Below are 20,981 nucleotides of genomic sequence, written 5' to 3' on the forward strand. Positions count from 1 at the left end.
CCACCCATATACCCCCTCTTATTGCTCCATAAACTCCATTATTTCTGTGCTCTAACAACACTTCCCAGACTTACATTACTTGATAGACTTGTGGTATAGTGTCATGGAATTTTTTTTTTTTTTTTTTTTGCTTCAAAATGAATGTCTTCATTAAATGTATTTTTCTGAACTTCACTTGTATTATTCAGAGAGATTCATAACCTCAGCAATTTATAAATTACACCACATGTCTTTCTTTACCTATTGACTTTGAAAAATATTATAATTAAATTAAAATTTGTATATGCAAGTAGAACCGCAAAGTCTAAGGAAAACTGATAGAAAACTGTGCAGAATAATGGCTTCCAAAGATGTCTATGCCATAGTCTTCGGAATATATGACCACGTTACCATACATGGTAAAAGAGACTTTACAGATGTTATTAAGATTAGGAGCTAGAGATGAGGAAATTGCTTTAGATTAGGCAGATGGGCTCAGTTTAATCACATGAATCCTTAAAAGTGAAAGAAGAAGACAGTAGAGTGGTCAGAGAGTTGAGACTTGAGTACAGGCAGTAGAGATTCAAAGTGGGAGAAAGACTTGACCCAACATTTGCTGGTTTGGAAAATGGAGAAAGGGGAAAATGAGTCAGAGAATGCTTGTAGCCTCTAAAAGCTGGAAATGGCCATCAGCTAACAGCCACCAAGAAAATGAAGACTTCACTGCTGCAACAGCAAGAAACTTATTTCTCCCTACAACCTGAAAAACAAAGAAACAGATCTCCAGAAAAGAATCCTGCACCTCTGACACATTGATTTTAGTCCAATGAGACGCTGTATTCATTTTACACTGTTGCTATAACCAATTACCACAAACTTACTGGTTAAAAAGAGTAAAAATTTATTATCTTTCAATTCTGTAGGTCAGAAGTTCAGCACTGGTCTCATCAGACTCAAAGCAAGGTGTTGATAGGCTGTGTCCCTTTTTGGAGGTTATAAAGGAGAATTAAATTTTGTTGTCAGCTGAGGGACATTTTAGTTTCCAGAGGCCACAGCTTTTCTTGGCTCATGCTTCACATCCTCCGTATTCAAAATCAACAATGATTGGTAGAGCCTTTATCATGTTTCATCTCTTTGACTCACTCTTCTATCTACCTCTTCTACTTTTAAGAATTCATGGAATTAGTATTGTCCCTCCCCAAACTCTCCTTACCTCAAGGTCCTTAATATTATTCACATCTGCAATATTCCTATTGCCATAAAAGCTAATCACTTTAGTGAGTAGGGTGTGTAAAACTCTGGAGGTCCCATTTTTCTGGTTACCATAGGTTTTGCTGGATTTCTGACCTAAAAAACTGTAAGGAAATAAATTTACATGATTTTAAGTCGGTAAAGTTGTGGTAATTTGTTATGGCAGCAATAAAATACTAATACAAGTACCAATAGAATTTTTCAGATATTAAATTGACATGTGGTTAATTTACTGGATTGAAGCAGTAAGTTTGTGGTAATTTGTTATGGCAGCCATAGACAACTGATAAAGGTACAAATAACATCTTGCAGAGATTAAATTAACATTTACATAGTGCTGTATAGTTCTAAGAGCAAGAATGACACATACATGTTCTAATTTAGTTTAGCAAGCTAAGTAGCCATTCACAAATGAGAGAATTAATGTAGCCTTTCAGTCATATACAAGTCAGGCATGTAGGTTTTTAAGTTAGTTATGGGTTTCATATATGTCACTGGATTCTTTAGCAAGATATTTAATCTCTTTAACGTCTTCCATTACATAGAACAGTCTTATTCTATGTAATGGAATTTACCTCATAAGTTTAAGGTTAACTGTAGAATTTAAGAGAGCATGTGGTTCCTTACACATAATAATAAATATTTTTAAAAAGTAAATATAATTTTTATTTATGATATGATCAATCATTGGCTAAATAAAAAGATTAATCTATCTTCTCTAATGAAATGTCAAATTTTCTGAATTTTCTAGTATGTTGTTTATTAGTTCGTTTTCACTCTGCTGATAAAGACATATCTGAGACTGAGAAAAAAAAGAGGTTTAATCCTAGGTACAGTTCCACATGGCTGAGAATGCCTCAGAAAAATGGTGGGAGGGGAAATGGTGGTGGGAAGAGAAAAAAGAGGAGGAAGCAAAAGCGGAAACCCCTGATAAACCCATCAGATCTCATGAGACTTATTCACTATTATGAGAATAGCATGAGAAAGACCAGCCCCCATGATTTAATTACCCCCTAGGTCCCACCCACAGCAAGTGAGAATGCTGGGAGATATAATTCAAGTTGAGATTCGGGTAGGGGCACAGCCACACCATATTATTCTGGCGCTGGCCCCTCCAAATCTCGTGTCTTCACATTTTAAAACCAATCATACCTTCCCAACAGTCCCCTAAGGTCTTAACTCATTTCAGCATTAACCCAAAAGTCCACAGCCCAAAGTCTCATTTGAGACAAGGCAAGTCCCTTCCACCTATGAGCCTCTAAAATCAAAAACAAGCTAATTACTTCCTAGATACAATGGGGGTACAGGTATTAAGTAAATATAGCCATTCCAAGTGGCCAAAACAAAGGGGTCACAGGGCCCATGCAAGTCTGAAATCCAATGGGGCAGTCAAATTTTAAAGCTTCAAGATGATCTCCTTTGACTCCAGGTCTCACATCCAGGTCATGCTGATGCAAAATGTGGTTTCCCATGGTGCTGTGCAGCTCCGCTCCTGTGGCTTTGCAGGGTACAGCCTCCCTCCTGGCTGCTTTCATTGGCTGGCATTGAGTGTCTATGGCTTTTCCAGGTGCACAGTCCAAGCTGTCAGTGGATCTACCATTCTGGGGTCTGGAGGACAGTGGCCCTCTTCTCACAGCTCCACTAGGCAGTGCCCCAGTAGCAACTCTGTGTGGTGGCTCTGACTCCACATTTCCCTTCCACACTGCCCTAGCAGAGGTTCTCCATGAGGACCCCACCCCTGCAGCAAACTTTTTGCCTGGGCATCCAGGCATTTACATACATCTTCTGAAATCTAGGCGGAGGTTCTCAAACCCCAATTCTTGACTTCTGTGCACATGCAGGCTGAAAATCATGTGGAAGCTGCCAAGGCTTGTGGCTTCCACCCTCTGAAGCAACAGACTGAGCTCTATATTGGCTTCTTTGAGCCACAGCTGGAGTGGCTGGGACACAGGGCACCAAGTCCCTAGGCTGCACGCAGCACGGGGACCCTGGGCCCAGCCCAGGAAACCACATTTTCCTCCTGGGCTTCCAGTCCTGTGGTGGAAGGGACTGCAGTGAAGGTCTCTGACATTACCTGGAGACATTTTCCCCATTGTCTTGGGGATTAACATTCGGCTCCTTGCTATTTATGCAAATTTCTGCAGCTGGCTTGAATTTCTCCTTAAAAAATATTTTGTTCTGTTTTTTTTTTTTTCTTTTCTACTTCACTGTCAGGCTGCAAATTTTCTCATCTTTTATATTCTGTTTCCCTTTTAAAAGGGAATGCTTTATACAGCACCCAAGTCACCTTTTGAATATTTTGCTGCTTAGAAATTTTTTCCGCCAAATACCCTAAATCATCACCCTTAAGTTCAAAGTTCCACAAATCTCTAGGGCAGGGGCAAAATGCCACTAGTCTCTTTGCTAAAACAAGAGTCATCTTTCCTCCAGTTCCCAACAACTTCCTCATCTCCATCTGAGACCAGCCTGGGCCTTATCATTCATATCACTTTCAGCATTTTTGTCAAAAACATTTAACAAGTTTCTAGGAAGTTCCAAACTTTCCCACATTTTCCTGTCTTCTTCTGAGCCCTCCAAACTATTCCAACCTCTGCCTGTTACCCAGTTCCAAAGTTGCTTCCACATTTTTGAGTACCTTTTCAGCAATACTCCACTCTATTGGTACCAATTTACTATATTAGTTCATTTTCACGCTGCTGATAAAGATATACATGAGACTGGGAAGAAAAAGAAGTTTAATTGGACTTACAGTTCTACGTGGCTGGGAAGGCCTCAGAATTATGGGCAGGAGGCTAAAGGCACTTCTTACATGCTGGCCGGAAGAGAAAAATGAGGAGAAAGCAAAAGCAGAAACCCCTGATAAACCCATCAGATTTTGTGAGAGTTATTCACTATTATGAGAATAGCATAGGAAAGACCAGCCCCCATGATTCAGTTACTTCCCCCTGGGTCCCTGCCACATGTGGGAATTCTGGGAGATACAATTCAAGTTGAGATTTGGGTGGGAAAACAGCCAAACCATATCAGTTGTTTTTAATCATACAGTCAAAAAATGTAGAGCCATACTAGACATGGAATAAGATATAGCCTTTTATATCACAGAGCTTATAACAAGAAAGATAATTTTTTTTTTTTTTTTTTTTTGAGACGGAGTCTCGCTCTGTCGCCCAGGCTGGAGTGCAGTGGCCAGATCTTGGCTCACTGCAAGCTCCGCCTCCCGGGTTCACGCCATTCTCCTGCCTCAGCCTCCCAAGTAGCTGAGACTACAGGCACCCGCCACCTCGCCCGGCTAGTTTTTTTGGGGGTTTCACCGGGTTAGCCAGGATGGTCTCAATCTCCTGACCTTGTGATCCACCCTCTCCGCCTCCCAAAGTGCTGGGATTACAGGCTTGAGCCACCGCGCCCAGCCGAAAGATAAATGTTTTAAAAGTTGCTAACAATTAAATAAGTAATAGCAAGTATGTACATACCATGCAAAATTAGTGCAGGCTTTTGTGTTTTGCTTTGCTAAATTTATTGGAATTATATGTAATGTGGGGCTCCTTGACTGGGTAGTGAGTAAATCAGAAAACGTTTCTCTTAGGAGATAATGTTTAAGCAGAGACATAAAGGATGAGAAGAAGAAAGCTGAGTGAATTGAAGGATAGAGTGTTCAAGGCAGCAACTGGAAGTCAAGATCAACTGTGTAAGGAGAAAGCAGGTTATAAGGACTTTATCTCAGGCTATAGTTCTCATCTGAAACCCAAAGGTGAATCAGGGAAGTTAAACTGTCTTTAGGAATTCAGGCATAAAGAAAGTGATTCCCAAACATAAGAGCAACCATGTACATCTACAGATGTGTAAGAAAGATGTGTTTTCTGAGCTCCTACAGTGATATGAGAACTGAACTGGTCATTACTATTAATCCTTCTTGAGTGACTTCCTTATTCTCACTTCTGGTTTCTATTAAATACCAAGTTAAGACAGAAGCATCAATACTTGAATATAGTAACGTGTCAGCATGGAAACAATAATTATCTGAATCAGTCTCTAACATGCCTAACCTGTACATTGTAATAATAGTTAATATAATTTTTAAATTTCTATGATGTATGATACAGTGTTCTAAGTATTTTACTTGTATTAACTCACTCTTCACAACAATCATATGAGGCAGGTTCTATTATCCTTACACATTACAGATGAGTACACTAAAGGTTAAATACCTGGTATAAAGCCACATAGCTAATAAATGGCAGAGCTGAGACTTGAGCTCACATAATCCAGTTCTAAAGCCCACATCCCTTATCACACAGTATGATAAATATGGTACAATGCATAAAAGAGATACTTATTTAATACCAAATATGCTGGTGTACAAGTTAACAAGTTAATGGAAAATAATTACAATTTTAAATGTAAATGAACCATCCCAAATGTATTTTATATCTTCAGTTACAGAGTATCATCTAGTAATACATGGCAATGAGACCCTAACAGTGTATCTTCCTGCAGGGCAGCTTTGTAAAGTAGAGTGACTTTCTGAGCAAGTTCTTAGAAAATGATTGAAATGGATCTACAAAACAGTAGGCACTTATTGGCATATATGATTATGTGCATCCAGGGCTGAAACACAGAGGCTCCTAGAATAAGTTTGAGAATTAGGAGGCAAAATTGACAGGATACAGTACCGACAGATGACTAAGGTCAAAAGTACTACCAAAGTTAATGCCAAGATTTCTGGCTTGAGCAAATTAGATCATGATCAAAACAATCATTGATACTTGGAACGTAAGAGCAGCTGCAGATATGCAGGAAAGGTAAATCTGGTTCTGGTTATGATGACTTGAGATGACTATGGGACATCTCAGTGCAGATGTTCAGTCAAATATATGTGTCCCAAATTCATAGGTATGAGCTAAATAGATCAATCAGGGACTTGTCAATATTAAGAGAGTAATGAAATATAAATGAATGAACAAGAACAAGTTCCTCTGAAAGAGTGCACTGAATAAAATAAAGAGGTCATAGAACAGAAACAATATTTGGGGAATGTGAAGACGTGAAGGGTTTTGCAAAAGTAAATGGAAATTGCCAGCGATGTGAGAGTAAAACTAGTAAAGGATCATGTCCTAGAAATTAAGGAAAGATAGATTTATTTTGTAATTTTTTTTCTGAAACACACAGATACTCTAGAGGAATACTGCTGCTTTCACAAACACTTTTTAAATGCTACATAAAGTATGTTAAATGCCTTAGCAAACCATAAAACCAAATCTAGATATCATTTAGTGGCCAACATAGAACTCTTTGTGGCTGGGGTTCTTATCAGAAATAAGTATCAGAAAGATATTTTAAAGTATAGCTATTTACTATTTCTCAGCTTCCTCTTTGAAGATGGTGATAATAGTGGCACCACTGAAGGCTTGTAGACTTTCTTCAGTTCTCTATTTTGTGAGAAAACTCTATCTATACTTGGAAGAGATTATACACAAAGGAAAACTGTGGTTCAGATTATAGGCAGTACTTATCTTTCTTCTTCAAAATTGTGTTTACTGTTTCTGTTAGGTTTTATAATATTGAAAGGGATCTAAGGTAATGTCCAGAGCCTGTTCTAACCCCTGCCACCATCTATCACTTCAAGATGTCAACAAGAATGGCAACTCTTTTTAAAGTTTTTTTCATTCTTCATGACTTTGAAAAACAAGTGATAACTTCCTCAGATGTAGGTGTTTAGTTTAGATTCCCCATGCTCCATCCTTACAGGACTTTATTAAATTAATCAATGTCTTTATTTATTTTTGTAATAAGTATTTATAAAGTATATGATGTTTTACACGTTACGCTAGAGCTAAGGAAACAGAGATGAGCAAAACAGACTGTTGCTGCACTGGTGGAGAATGGCAAAACCTATGACTACTGGAAGGCAGTCATATCACAATGTGATTATATCTCATCTACATTTATAATCAATATGCTGGGGGATTAAAAACATATCACAAGATATAGGTTTATAATAGATACCTAAGATAGTACATATCCCTCATAAACATTGCAAAGTCATAGTTTTCGTGATGATTCTTACGTCTTTAGTTTTCTATACCCCTTTAGCCTTGTCTTTCTCCTCCATTGAGGGGGAAAATTGAGTTATATTGCATGTATAAATGGAAATGCTCTGCTTTGCATTTTAAAGTACCATGCCAAAATCCTTTCCCCTTGAGAGGAGAGTGATGGGTAAGGGGATCTGATGACAGGATTGGCTCAGAGCTACGCTAAATTACTTCTAAGGAGAATAAAGGACAGCAAAAACAAACAAACAAAGAAAAACAGTGAGGCAGCCAAGCAAATTACAGACAACTAGTAAACTACAGGGTTTATGGGCAAGCAACTCTGAGTTCCAAATCTGGAATTCAAGTCTGGTAAGATCAGATGAGAACAGAGCAAGAATGAGTTCAGGTAAAAGAGTTATTTGGGCCAGGCGTGGTGGCTCACCCGTGTAATCTCAGTACTTTGGGAAGCAGAGGCGGCGGGATCACTTGAGGTCAGGAGTTTGAGACCAGCCTGGCCAACATGGTGAAACCCCATCTCCACTAAAAATACAAAAATTAGCCAGGCTTGGTGGCACCCAACTGCAATCCCAGCTATTCAGGAGGCGGAGACAGGAGAATCGCTTGAACTCAGGAGGCAGAGGTTGCATTGAGCCACGAACATACCACTGCACTTCCGCTTGAGCAACAGAGTGAGATCTTGTCTTAAAAAAAAAAAAAAAAAGTTATTTGTATAAAAACAATAGAATGCTTAAAACACATCTTTTGGGAGTGCTGATTCATGGTGACTGTAAGTAATAAATGACTTAAAGTACCTGATGTACTATATCAGTGTTCCTCATAGTTTAATTTATATTTCATACCATCCTTACTTTATAATTTAAATTTTATTTTAAAAATTCTTGGATGTGAAGTTTTTATACATAAGTATTTCAATAGGTTTTACAGACACATTTAAGCTTAGAGTATCTTCATTACAATAGTGAAAATAAGACAAAAAGAGCCAACTACCACTTCAGAAGTTTTAATTCCCCTTCTGTACAGCTAGGATTAGATAGATAAATGGAAAAACCACGTTATCATATATATTCTAAACACTAAAGGTTTCAATTAGCAAACTCATAGTTACCTGGAGGGCAGACCATGCCACAGTTAATAAAGACCCAGACACAGAGGTGCATGGGGGAACGTTGGGGGGAAATAATTGGAATGGACTTTAAATTTGGAGGGCCATAACTAAAATTTATTTTGTTTGTTTCATTAAAATGAACTTTCTTACTAGTTCTCCAACTTCTATATCATTACAATGGTTTTGGCAAGACAGAAAGGGAAAGATAAAAATAATATTGACTTTGAAAACAAACAATTTAATAGTAGCATTGCTTCATTCCACAATTCCCTTTGATATGCACTGAAATGTGATTTTTTTCAAGGCTTGTGCAAGGAGATGGAAGGGTCTCCTCTCTTGAAATTCACAAAGGCTTATTCTACCTTTGCCATACTTCTGATAATTAGGATCCTGCTCAATGACCCAATGCTTTCAAATAAACAAAAATTCCATTATTAAACAAAGGAGACTTTATTTTCTCAAATCTCATTCATTTGGGGGTAGTCTTTCATCTGTTATTACGTCTTTATATTTCTATTTTGCTGCTATTTTTGGTCACATAGAATGTTTTCCCATGAATATTTAAAAATAAAGATAACTTAGTTTGCTTTTATGAACACTTAACCCTTAGAGAGTCATAGTGATTTTTTCCAAGATTCATTGGGTGAGTTATATATAGTGTGTACACTGTACCTTTCTTGGCAGCATTAATAATTTTGGAAACAGAAATATAGCAATGGTTAAATGTATCTCTATACTTTTTTCAAGACATCTGACTTGAATCCTTGAATAAGGGGAGGAGATTTCCCCCAAAAGAAAAGTAACATTTAGTTAGGTTAAGTGTCAAGTTGCTAGCTCACACAGTAGAAAAGTCAATATGTACCAAGTCATATTAGTGAATTTCATCTACACTGCTCAGAGGTTGTTGAACTCAATTACAGAAATGTGCAGAGTCTATTTGATGTGTGAAGAGGTTAGAAGACCACAATCAATTAAAAAGAACACATGTATATCCTGTTCTGGGGAAATAGTTGTTACAATATACTTTGTTCTGCTGCTGCTTTTTTCTCTGAGTTTCCCTCTGAACATAGAAGAACAAAAGGTTTAATAATTCCCCAGTTTCATTTGGAATTGTTTTGTCAGCAATATCTTGTAGGAAGTCATGAAATTGTTGTTTTACTTGAGTGAAGCCTCAGGCAGCTACAATTAAACATGCTGTATTCTTTTTTATAGCAAAACCATTTGAAAATGGACAATATTTGGACATTTATGGAATTACAAGGGACCAGGCTGGGGAATATGAATGCAGTGCGGAAAATGATGTGTCATTCCCAGATGTGAGGAAAGTAAAAGTTGTTGTCAACTGTAAGTGTCATCACCTTTTATCAAGATAAGTTCTGAGAAAAGATAAAACACCTTGAAAAATTCTGACTGAAATTTGTGTTGCTGTTTTTAAGAGGTGGACTGCTGGTAAAAATCACTTACTAACACTGAAGACGGATAGATGTTGAAATGTTGGTTAAATTGTTTAATGTAACAATTGTCCCAGGTAAACTCACAATAATTAAGTTTGATGTACAGAGTGAAATGTGTTTAATATTCTCCTAGTCTCTGGCACTCTAAACCGTGGTGTCCTTACCTCAAAAGCACTGTAGCCATATGCTGGTGTTTTCCTCATGAGCTTTACCTGAAGTGCACTAACACTAAATTTAAATGTGTAACTCCCAATCAAACCTGATGAAAATGAAGCGTACTGGTCTGTACTCAAAGAAAAGAGGTGAAGTGTGATACTTCTGTTACTTGGGTGACTTATTTCTATTTCATTTGGGGAAAAAAAAAATTGGAGAAAGAATTTTTCCATAAGCATTGTTGTTAGGAAGTTAGAATATAAATTGGATACCTGCAGAACCATCAGTGCTAGTATGTTACACACTTTTCCTCAATGCTCCCATCACACTGATATAAGATGATTTTCCAGTAACATCCTATTGTATATCTTATGATCTCAACAGCAATGACTGTTTTTACTTTTTTACTTTTCAAAAATCTCCCCTAAATCTTTATCTAAAAAATGTTCATACTGTTTAACTTCTTCAAATAAAATACCTTTGGGATAATTGTATTTTACCCAAAGTATTTACAAACTACAGTTTTCATTTTTAAAATTCTACTTATTTGTCTTTCCGTATATGGTCCTTGCTAATAATGTGCATGTGGTATTATGCCACAGATCAGAAGAAATTGTTCCAAATATATCCAGAAATGTTAAAGCTAATCAGCAGTTGTTTCATATTAATATGAGTCTTTCAGTCTCATGGACCAAAAAATAACTTTCAAAACACTCCTAACAGTTGAGCTGCACACCAGAGCAAATCACTGTCATCAACTAACATTTGTCAGTGACTAATCTATATACTTGGGGTTGAACTGTCTCTATTATACTGCACAAATGTGCATGATACCAAGTCAGGAGGCAGTTTTTGGAGTAGGATTTCTCATGGAGTGTTCTGCAAACAAATTGTAGCAAAATTGCCCAAGAAACTCATTAAAAATGGAGAACTCCTGCGACCCACATCAGCCATACTGAATCAGAATCCTTGGGGTGGGGAGGGTATGGCCTGGAAATCTGAATTTTAACAGGTTCCCACTGATTCTCAGGACTCTTATTGCAGAGGGCTACTGCTCATCCCTCTGGAACTCTCTGAAATAAGAGGTAACAAACAAGTAAATTTCCTGATCATTTATCACTAACCATGCTTTTCTGAATATATGTATACTGATTTTATTGTTTGAGGGTTGAGGGCTTGGAAGTGGAGGGGAGGGAAAAGAGACATATATCTACTAAGGAAAGAATATTTTTAGCAGCGAGCACTAAGAAATGAAAAAGCAGAGTAAAATCTGTCAAATAAACAAGGCACCCAGCCCAGCAATCCTGTTGAACTCCAAGACCCAATAGGTTTTTAAAATGATGTCTCTGATAGGGATGAAATTGAAAACCCAGCTGCAGTACAGATTTGCATGGGACCTATATTCCATATGTAAGCCACAATTGTTTCTGAATTAACACTTTTTATTCCTCTGACTTTAGTTTGTTGCCACTTATTTAATCAGATTCTCTTTTCCCTAGGCAAGTAGGAAATTTAGACCAAGAAAGTCAACTTAAGGAGGCAGAAACTTGAGTAAGGAACTAAATCGATAGACGAGAGTCTATCCATAAAGCAAAAGAACAGAAACTGGGGATACCAGATACCAGGAATGCTGAAGAGTCTACAGCAGTTTCATGGATGCAGAGGACAAAGACAAAAGGCAGTGTATTACTCATAGCAATAGCAGTAGTCAGAGTATTGTCATTTTTTTGCATCAGTTCTTTAAAACCCAGTTACTACAAGGTGATAAGATGAGGGCTAGGTGACCACTGTACACAGTGGGTTTATGTCATAGCTGAAGCACCCTGAGCTTTAGAAAACTCTTTTTTAAAAATATATAATGGCAGAAAACAAACCTGCCCTTTGTCATAGAGGGAGAAATTATCCTTATTAAACTGGATTGTAAACAAATCTGCCCTTTACGCCATAGGGAGAACTACTTCTGTCTTCCAAGACTGAAAAGATAGGAACAAAAGCTGTCAGTGTCTCTGCTTACAAAGTGTGCAGAAATGTGAAAGATCCATAGAAAATTTTCTTCTAATACAAAGTGGGAGCTGGAACATTTGAGGTAGAGCCTGAAGACATTCCATCCAGCTAACAAAGGTGCTTTAGTGGCTTTATGAGGGTGTCAGACACTCTAGAATAGGTAGAGAAGACGACTTTGTTAATAACTTTAACTTAAGAGGGAAAACAGCAGGAAAAAGGGGGAAAAGTTTAAAACAGTAGGGAAGTGCTTTTTAAATCATGACACAGGCTATCTTTTTTAAGAATGAATTTCAGGTAGATAAGTACAGTTATAAGTCAACATGTTGCCGCAGACATAATATTAACTTGTCTCACATTAAGAAAGTAGACCCAACAGGATTTTTAAATGATTTTAAACAATCAGTTTTGTCATTTGCTTCTCCCTGAATCATACCTTTGATAATTCACCCTTTTCCAAATGTTCCATGAAAAACTGTGCTTAATACTGGTTTCGTTTATTACTAATTGTATTTAATTCTGATGCCACACATATCTAAGTGATATCTCAGGTGTGAAGGAAATGTGATTGTGAGTATGTCTGAAAATGTTTCTGGTTATGATAAGGTTTGCAAAGTGTTAATTTTGTCAATTTGGCCCTTTAAAAGTCAAAAATTGAGAGCTACTTCTAGATTTTGCTGAGCTGATTTCCCAGAGGAAATTAGCCAAAGCCTACTGAACAAACTTTAGTTTGTCAAAGCCCAAAATTGAGCACAGTGGTCTATGTTACCAGCATGGAACTGCACATCCCCTAATAACCTGAAGATTCCCTAAAGGTAGTATCATGCCAGGTTCAGACGGCCCTTCCTTTCATCTTTATTAATCAATATTGATTGTACACATGGAATTACAGTAGGTTCCTGAGTTATAATTTGAAGAAAAACTTTGTCCCTTTTTCCAAATGGGGTTCAAGATGAAATATAATACATTTTCATAAATTCTGATAGATTTAGTTATGTGGTAAGTCAATTTGAGAAGATTTAGGTTCCCTGAAAGTTAGAAATGTTTAATGTTTTATTATTTGTCTAATATATCTGCCACATTCACTATATATAGAAAACATACATATACAATAAATAACATCATGCCTGTCACTGTGGATTTTTATTCAATTTAATTACATAGCAGTTTGGTGAGGTAATTGATATAATTGACTATATAATTGATTATATAGATTGAACTGTTTGGATGGTTGAGTAAATCAGTTCATTTTGAGTTATTCACAGAAAGCCTTACTACAGATAGAAAGAAATTTGTAAACATTAATGCAGTGGGTTATTTCTAAGTAGCGGGATCTTAGGTGTTTATTCTCCATGTCTTTATCCGTAACTTTTTCCTGATGTGTTTGTGTATGCGTGTATTTCTTGTCCACTGTTTTAAAAACTAAAATAATGAGAAGGGATCATGAAAATTATCATAACTAAACCTTGTGACACATGTAAACACACACACACACACACACACACAAGAAAAAAAAATGGAAACATTTGATTAGCTAAGCCAAAGGGAACTAGTGGATTTAGACTTGGACAGATTCTTATTTTATTTACATTCATGTTCTGTTCTTAGCAGAAGCCTAGTGGACACTAGGTTCATAGTTGTCATTGTAAATTACAAAATGAAAGAATGAATGAGTCTCAGAAAGCCCATGGATTATATTGAATTGAAAAACAAACAACAACAACAACAACAAAACAAGACACAGGAAAAATCTGGTTAGAAAAGGGAAGATCAGAGTGAAAATCAAAAAGCTGATTTTTAGAAGTCAAGTATAGAATTTGAAAAAATTAGAAAGTGTGACGAATCAAGTAATACAGATCTGTGTAGGAAAGTAGAATCCGAGGGATAAGAAATCAGCAAGGAATGGAAGACCTGCCCCTTTAATATGAAGATTACTAATAATAGTAAAATGAAGGGGGTTCCCTAGTCTTGTGACAGAGGCCATCTGTTCTCCACTCTATTTGTATGTATTCTTCCAGTTAAGAGTGCCAGTTTTGGAAATGTGGGCCTTATGGTCAGATATAACTTACTATAATCATTAACAGATAACTTTCTCTTCCATAATTTACTCGGCCTTTGAGACCCTGGGTGAGGTACTTCAGTTCTCTGACTCTCAGTTATCACTTCTGTAAATTCAGGGTAATAATACATTATTTATATATATTTGTACATTTATAAATGTTACAAATATATACACATATGTGAATGTAAGTGAACTGACTCCAGAATGTCAGCTCTATGTGGAAAAGGATTTTGCTGTCCTTTGTACACTGATGTACTGATGCGTTCCTGTTACTTCGAATAGTACCTGGTCCATAGAAAGGCGTCCAAAAATAGTTGTTGAATAAATAAAGGGTTAAACAGATTAGAGTCCTCCAGGTGAGTCATTCTACTAGGCAAAATCGAGAAAAGATATTAGGTTTGCCTCACAATTAAATTTTTTTCTCCCAGGAAAATTAGTAGATGGTGTCTTGACTAATATACTTCTAATACTATTTTTTTCTACCCCAAATTTCCAGGTGGATTCAATAAAGATAACCTGAAATCTGCATACTGTTTTTACTCAGAGAGAAGTAGCACTAATTCCATTCTTTATAGATAAGAAAATTGAGATACAGAGATATTAAAACATTTAATAATTGCCCTGATTTTCAGGAACAAAACAGATATAAGTAAAGAGAACTGCTAATTGGAAAAAAACAAAGAGCCAACCAGACTAAGGTGAAAAGAGCTCTAGACATTATTTCAATTTTTACTCATGAAAGTCAGATCTAAATATTGACCATTTTATTTGGAGTCAGAAATTATTTTGTACACATGTTTTCAGTAAAATAGAGTTGATTAAGTCTTCCTATGATCAAATAAATAGTAAAGTCATTTTTGGGTGTACTGTGAACTAAATCTTTTATCCAATAAGTTACAGGCACATATTTGTGCATTATTTTGCATCTGCTACATATTCATTTATGCAAATATTCACGTTATCTTCCAACATAACTAGCTCCAAACATGTGGAATTGAATATTCCAATTAGTATAACATAGTACAATTATATGGAAGCTTGAAATGAGAAGCCACTAGGGAATAAGAGGAGGAGGCTTCTAGGGCAATTACCAGTTTTTTAAGGCTATTCCTAAAGTTTTCTTGGGCAATTTAGGCAATATGTCACACTTAAGACTAGAAGAAATTGCAGATGACAAATGGCCATCACCTTGAATAAAAGGAAAATCTCGGTATTCAAAGTTTGAGTAGGTCATAGATACTATCATGGGACTAGAAGAAAACAGCGTTACTTGAATTCATAGGCATCACCTTAGTGTTTTATTTCTGGATCCATTTTATGCCCCTAACTTTACTTTTCATTTACTTCATCTTTCATATCTGCTTGTAATTTAGGATACTCTGCTGTATTTTATGTTTCTTTTTAAGCTAATTAACCCTTATTTGGAACAACTCAGGGCATAAAAAGGCATATAGTTGTCTTTTAAATAAAGTATTAGTTCCTATACCATCTCTAATCATGACACACTTTGGTACATCTTCATTTATATATTCACTTAGTTATTTACTTACTGCTTACTATAAGAGAATCAAGGTGCTACAACCAGAGCTACTGTTTTTCAAAATTTATTGTCCAGGAAAGGAGAAAAACAAAAGAAACCCATAGTTTTAATACAGTGTGACAAGTGCTTTGATAAACCAATCATAAGGTGTTATGCAAGGATATGAGATATACACCAAATGTAGCCTTGGGGTTTCATTGAAAGCTTCTAAGAGGCCTTAGTGATGGAGTTTAAAGGATTAAATTGAATTGGACAGATTTCTCTTTTTATAAAAAAAATAAGGAAAGAACGGTCTTCCAGACAGAAGAAACATCATTTGCATAGCTTCATAAGAGTTATGGGACAGAAGTTGTTTGTTTAGTCAGGTACAATGGGCTGGGTTAGACCAAGAAACAAAACAGAAAAGAAGGTTAAGCATTGTGGAGGGAAGCAGGACCGGATGAGGTGAGAGTTAGTGAAACTCCATAGGCATACTTAGATCCAGTGTTTCATAATGAAAAAAGAATAAATTTGAGATGATAGAACTGCTCAGAGGTTATCTGAATATTAAACACATGAATTTAAATATTTGTATTGTTTACATTCACAAAGGATACTTGGAAGATTTCTGTTTTGTCATGGAAAGAGTAAGAGAAGAGATTAAAACGATAATACTGAGAACAATGCCAGCCAAAAGAGGTATGAGGAGCTAAGAAATATGAAGAAAAATTTCGAAAAGTACTGAACATTAAATATTAGAAATGTGAATAATCACCCGAAAAATATTAAGTAAAATACTTCTTAACACAACAAAATTTAAAAAAAACTAAGAATTAAACATTTTTTATTCATCTTTGGACTTTCATGGTGTAAAAAGTTAACATTTAATTCTATGATTTCTATAATCCCTCAGTTGAAGTAAAACTGTTATTAAACATGCAGTTAAAGAATAGATGATTTTTTCTATTGAAGGAGACATAATTGGACCTTTGTTTTAAATGTTAGACATACAGTTCAATTAATGACTAGTGTGCCAAGACTATTTTTACTTAATGAGTTTGATATCCAGTTTAACTTAAGTGTATTCTCCCCTACATTTATCTTTGTTAAGAGGATTTTTAGTGTTAAGGGTCTATCAGTGATCCTTTGCCTTTGTTCATGGAACATCAACATGCTTCTGTAGTAATGAAATATGCATATTTTTGTTATTTCTCCTTTTTCTAAAAGTGAAAAATAAAAAAAATCTCTTTCCTTTAATACAGGAGCAAAACATTTTGCTAGATGGGAGCCTGTGTTTATTTTATTTTGTTTGTAGTTCTTTTTAGATTGGCAATCATCGCTTCAAAAAATATACATGAAGTAATACGTATAATAGAGTTTGACTATGAGCTCACAGTAAGAAAGCAATTTCTAACAGGGTAAAATACTCTGGGTTGAAAATGACTCCATGCCAAACTGAAAAAAAGGGATGAAGTCAAAGTCAGGAGAGAACAAGCAACAACAAATCTCAATCTCTCTCTCCATACACACACACACACACACACACACACACACACACACACACGTGTGTGTGTTATATATAACTCATATGTGTGCATTTGTGATGGTGTATTCCTCTAGATTCATGTTCTAATAAGCAGTCAAAGGACCAAACCCTGAAAATCATCGCAGGGTGCTTTTTGCCAAATATACTCTTCAAAATGATCTAGAAGTTTCAAACATTACTTTAGTCAGTACAAACATATAGTTTATAACCTGTATGTATCTAAATCCAGCTTTTTCAGCATGTTTCCTCTGTACTTCCAGAAAAAAAGTGTTGCTTCAGTACATTAAGCAAGATAATTTATGGATTGAATTCTTTTAAACCAATATGTGAGAGCCATTTATAGAATGAACGACACTGAATTAATCCCCTTGGGTCTTTGCCATATCATCATTATTAAACTTCAGAGGAATTGCCAAATATGCTTATGTCTGACAATGCACATGTTTGCGTGTTTTGTGTATGTGTATATGTGTGTGAAGGGAGAGAAGTGGAATGATTAGGGGAAGAGTATGGTATAAATAGTATAAACAATAGCAGTATGTACAAGAATTATGGCAGATAAATTTGGAACAAAAGCATCCAAATTGTGGGGAAACATCCTTCGTACATTCAAGCTTGCTAGCTTGTCTTCACTCATTTCTTTCTTATTTATCTATACTCTCTATCTGTCTTTCTCACCCTCATTAACATTTACTTAATGTTAATGATATTTAATATTATTTTATTTACATTTATTTAATGTTAATTTATTTACATTACAAGTATTTAATTACTTATTATATTACATTTATTTAATGTTAATTTATTTTTGACTGCTATATTATTTGTTTCCTCTCCTCTCTTTCCTCTTATTTCTACTCACATGTATAGTGATACTAAACCAACTTTTGAAAGACATCTATATAATGAAGATTTGTAATGAATTTTATTCAGTCACCTTGGAAACATTTTAAATATATGGATTGCCAAATAATCACTCACCAAATATACTGAATTATTCAGTTTATATTTACCTATAAGTCAATGGGCACAACTGCTTTTTCAAAATTTACTAGATGATAAAATTTTGAGTATAGGTATTACAGGATAATAAAAATAAAACAGAGGAGAAAGGCAGAAGATCGGAATTCTGTTTTTAATTCAGTTACTTAACTAATTATACAACTTTGGGCAAAAAACTTAAATCTAGGTCTCGATCTCCCCATTTAGAAAATGAGGAATCATTCTCTGGTACCACCTACTCCTGACATTCTGATGTTTTCCCGATAATTATTTAAGCTTTTTAGAGACTGCATGAATTCACCTCCTAACAGGCAGGGAGCAGACTTAAAGCCACTGTTTGGCTTCAGTGTCAAATGATTATGGATAATCTCAGACTTTTGCTTTGTGAATTCTTTGAGAAATTAATAAGGATTCTAATTTAGTTCTCTTATGCATTGTTGGCAAATCTGGACAAACTTTTCATCCTTTAAAATGTAATTCATGTGAAGAATAAGTACAGTAATGAAGACATAAATTTCAGAGAACCTTAAAGTAGAAATTCTGTTTATGCAATGGAGTGTGAAAGAGGATAACAAAAATGGGATTTGGAATCAGGTAGACATGAGTTTTAATCTTAGCTCAGTCACTTATAAACTATGGAATATTGGGAAAATTAGCTAATGTCTCAGAGGCTGTTTTCCTATATAAAAAAAAAAAAAACTGGAGACAATTATAAGCACCTTAAAGATTGGTTGTGAACTTCATCATAATACATTTAAAACAACAAGAATGACTGGTGCAAGGCCAATTACTTTGTATATCAATAGTATTAGAAAATAGCATTTTGTTTACATGTCAGCCTTCCTCTGTAGCCTGTGAACTCTTTAAAAAGGAAAACTCTTGGGAGGCTAAGGCATGTGGACCACCTGAGGTTAGTTCGAGACCAGCCTGGCCAACATGGCGAAACTCTGTCTCTACTAAAAATACAAAAATTAGTTGAGTGTGATGGCAGGCACCAGTAATCCCAGCTACTTGGGAGGCTGGGGCAGGAGACTCGCTTGAACTTGGGAGACAGAGGTTGCAGTGAGCCAAGATTGCTCCATGGCACTCCAGCTCGGGATGACAGAGCAAGACTGTCTCAAAAAAAAAAAAAAAAAATATATATATATATATATATATATATATGAAAAGAGAAACTCCTCCAGACTATGTAACACAGTGGCTACGAAGTCAGGCCCTGTAGCTGGGCACCCTGGCTTTAAATCCAAGCTGGGTCGCTTACGACCATGCAGACTTGGTCAAGTCATTAAACTTTGTGTATGCCAGTTTCTTCAACTATAAAATGAGAGCCTGAAGATTAACTGAGTTAATACATGAGAATACTTAGTGCATATTATTATTCCCAGTACCTAGCACAGTGACTGGTAATAAATGTATGTTGATTGAATAAATAAATAAATATAAAATATGCACACCTAGAATTCTACAGTTGAAGATTGTTCATAAAATTGCCAAATTTCTTCGTCTGATAGATGTATACATTTGAATTAGGTAGCTTTGGAAATTAATTCATGTAAGGGATCAGAATGAAACCTTAAAATCCTAGTTCTAGGTCTGAGACTGCTTTCACTATACTAGCTTGCTTTCATATAAATTGAAAAAGGAACCTAATTATTCTCAACAAACTGTGTAAACTAGAGAGACTTTTGGAAAGATAGTAAACTCTGCAGGATGAGAAGAGAGGATCACTGTGTATTAAAAGAAACTATTTCAATAACCAGAATGTGCACAGGTGCTAGCTGTCAGAATGGCTGACACTGAAAGTGCAGAACCAAGAAAGATAGGATTCCCAGTGAATAGAGAAAACAATCACAATAAATAATCCTTTAGAACGATGCTGCACTCAAAATAGGTTTGTTCACATGCTGTCTGAAATAAGAGCTTTTGTTTAATAGTGAACATAATGAAATCCCAGCATCATGCAGTCGGCCTGCTTGCTGCTACACAGAAAGTTAACAGCAGTGCAAAAAACGAACAAATAAAAACAAAACAAAATGCCCAATGTGCCAGGGGCATTAAACAGTTATGTATTTCATAGATAAAATGAAAGACGATAACAAAATTTTATTTAGGGCACTGTGGGTGTGTTCCATATTTATAAGATTCGCTACACTACTCTTAATGCTTGAGAACCATATATATTCAGTCTACCAAGAACTTAAAAGCAGTTTGGTGGCAATTATAAAGAAAAAATATCTTAAGCATCCTCCCCAGTTGTTTAAAGGTTTAGGTTAGCAATTTAGATAAAAAGTATAAATTTTTAAGTAATATGAGACATAGTAGCCTAATGCATATTAATTTTTTTCTGCAATAAATCATAATTTGACCTAGTCTAAACAAATAAGTGTTCTGTATCCTAGAACAGATGTTGAGAGTGTTTTCCACATTTAGTATAACCAGTTAGTGTACATTTACATAATAGGATGGAGGGAAGTATAGCAGTAATTAGCTGAAGTTCAGAAATGCTACATTTGTTAATGCTGTTTCATCTTTGTGAGCATATTGGGTTTGCAAACCCTTCTGTTTTTCTCTGTGGATGTCAAAAGGACTTTGAAGCTCCATGTAATTCACTTGAGGATGCAGTCTCTCATGAGTTGTTCTGTACTGAGAACAGCTGATGATTTGTGAATTCTTGAGGAGTCAAGTTGTGTAATTCTAAGAATTCAGTGTCCTGATAGAATTTTCTAGATTATCCAATGGGGTAAAGGTAATTTATCTAATAATGTTTTCATCTTCTTCCCGCACCTACTGTTTGCACTACATTGTCTAGCCTGGTTTGGGGTTAGCTTTGGCCCTGTGACTGAGTTCTAGTGCAAGAAA

General features: G+C 35.8%; 1 protein-coding gene across 2 annotated transcripts in view; it reads left to right on the plus strand.

Annotated features, from left to right (window-relative positions):
* The window catches only part of NEGR1 (neuronal growth regulator 1), an 892,406-nt gene that overhangs the window by 585,870 nt on the left and 285,555 nt on the right, over positions 1–20,981 (plus strand). Inside the window, exon 4 of one of the 2 annotated variants that reach the window (XM_005543025.5) lies at positions 9,598–9,729. The exons of the other annotated variant lie outside the window; for it this stretch is intronic. Coding sequence (XP_005543082.1) covers positions 9,598–9,729 — 132 coding nt within the window. The remainder of the gene's footprint in view (positions 1–9,597; positions 9,730–20,981) is intronic. 2 annotated transcript variants of the gene reach the window in all.

The sequence above is a fragment of the Macaca fascicularis genome, chromosome 1 (assembly GCF_037993035.2).
Source record: "Macaca fascicularis isolate 582-1 chromosome 1, T2T-MFA8v1.1".
Taxonomy (NCBI): Eukaryota; Metazoa; Chordata; class Mammalia; order Primates; family Cercopithecidae; genus Macaca; species Macaca fascicularis.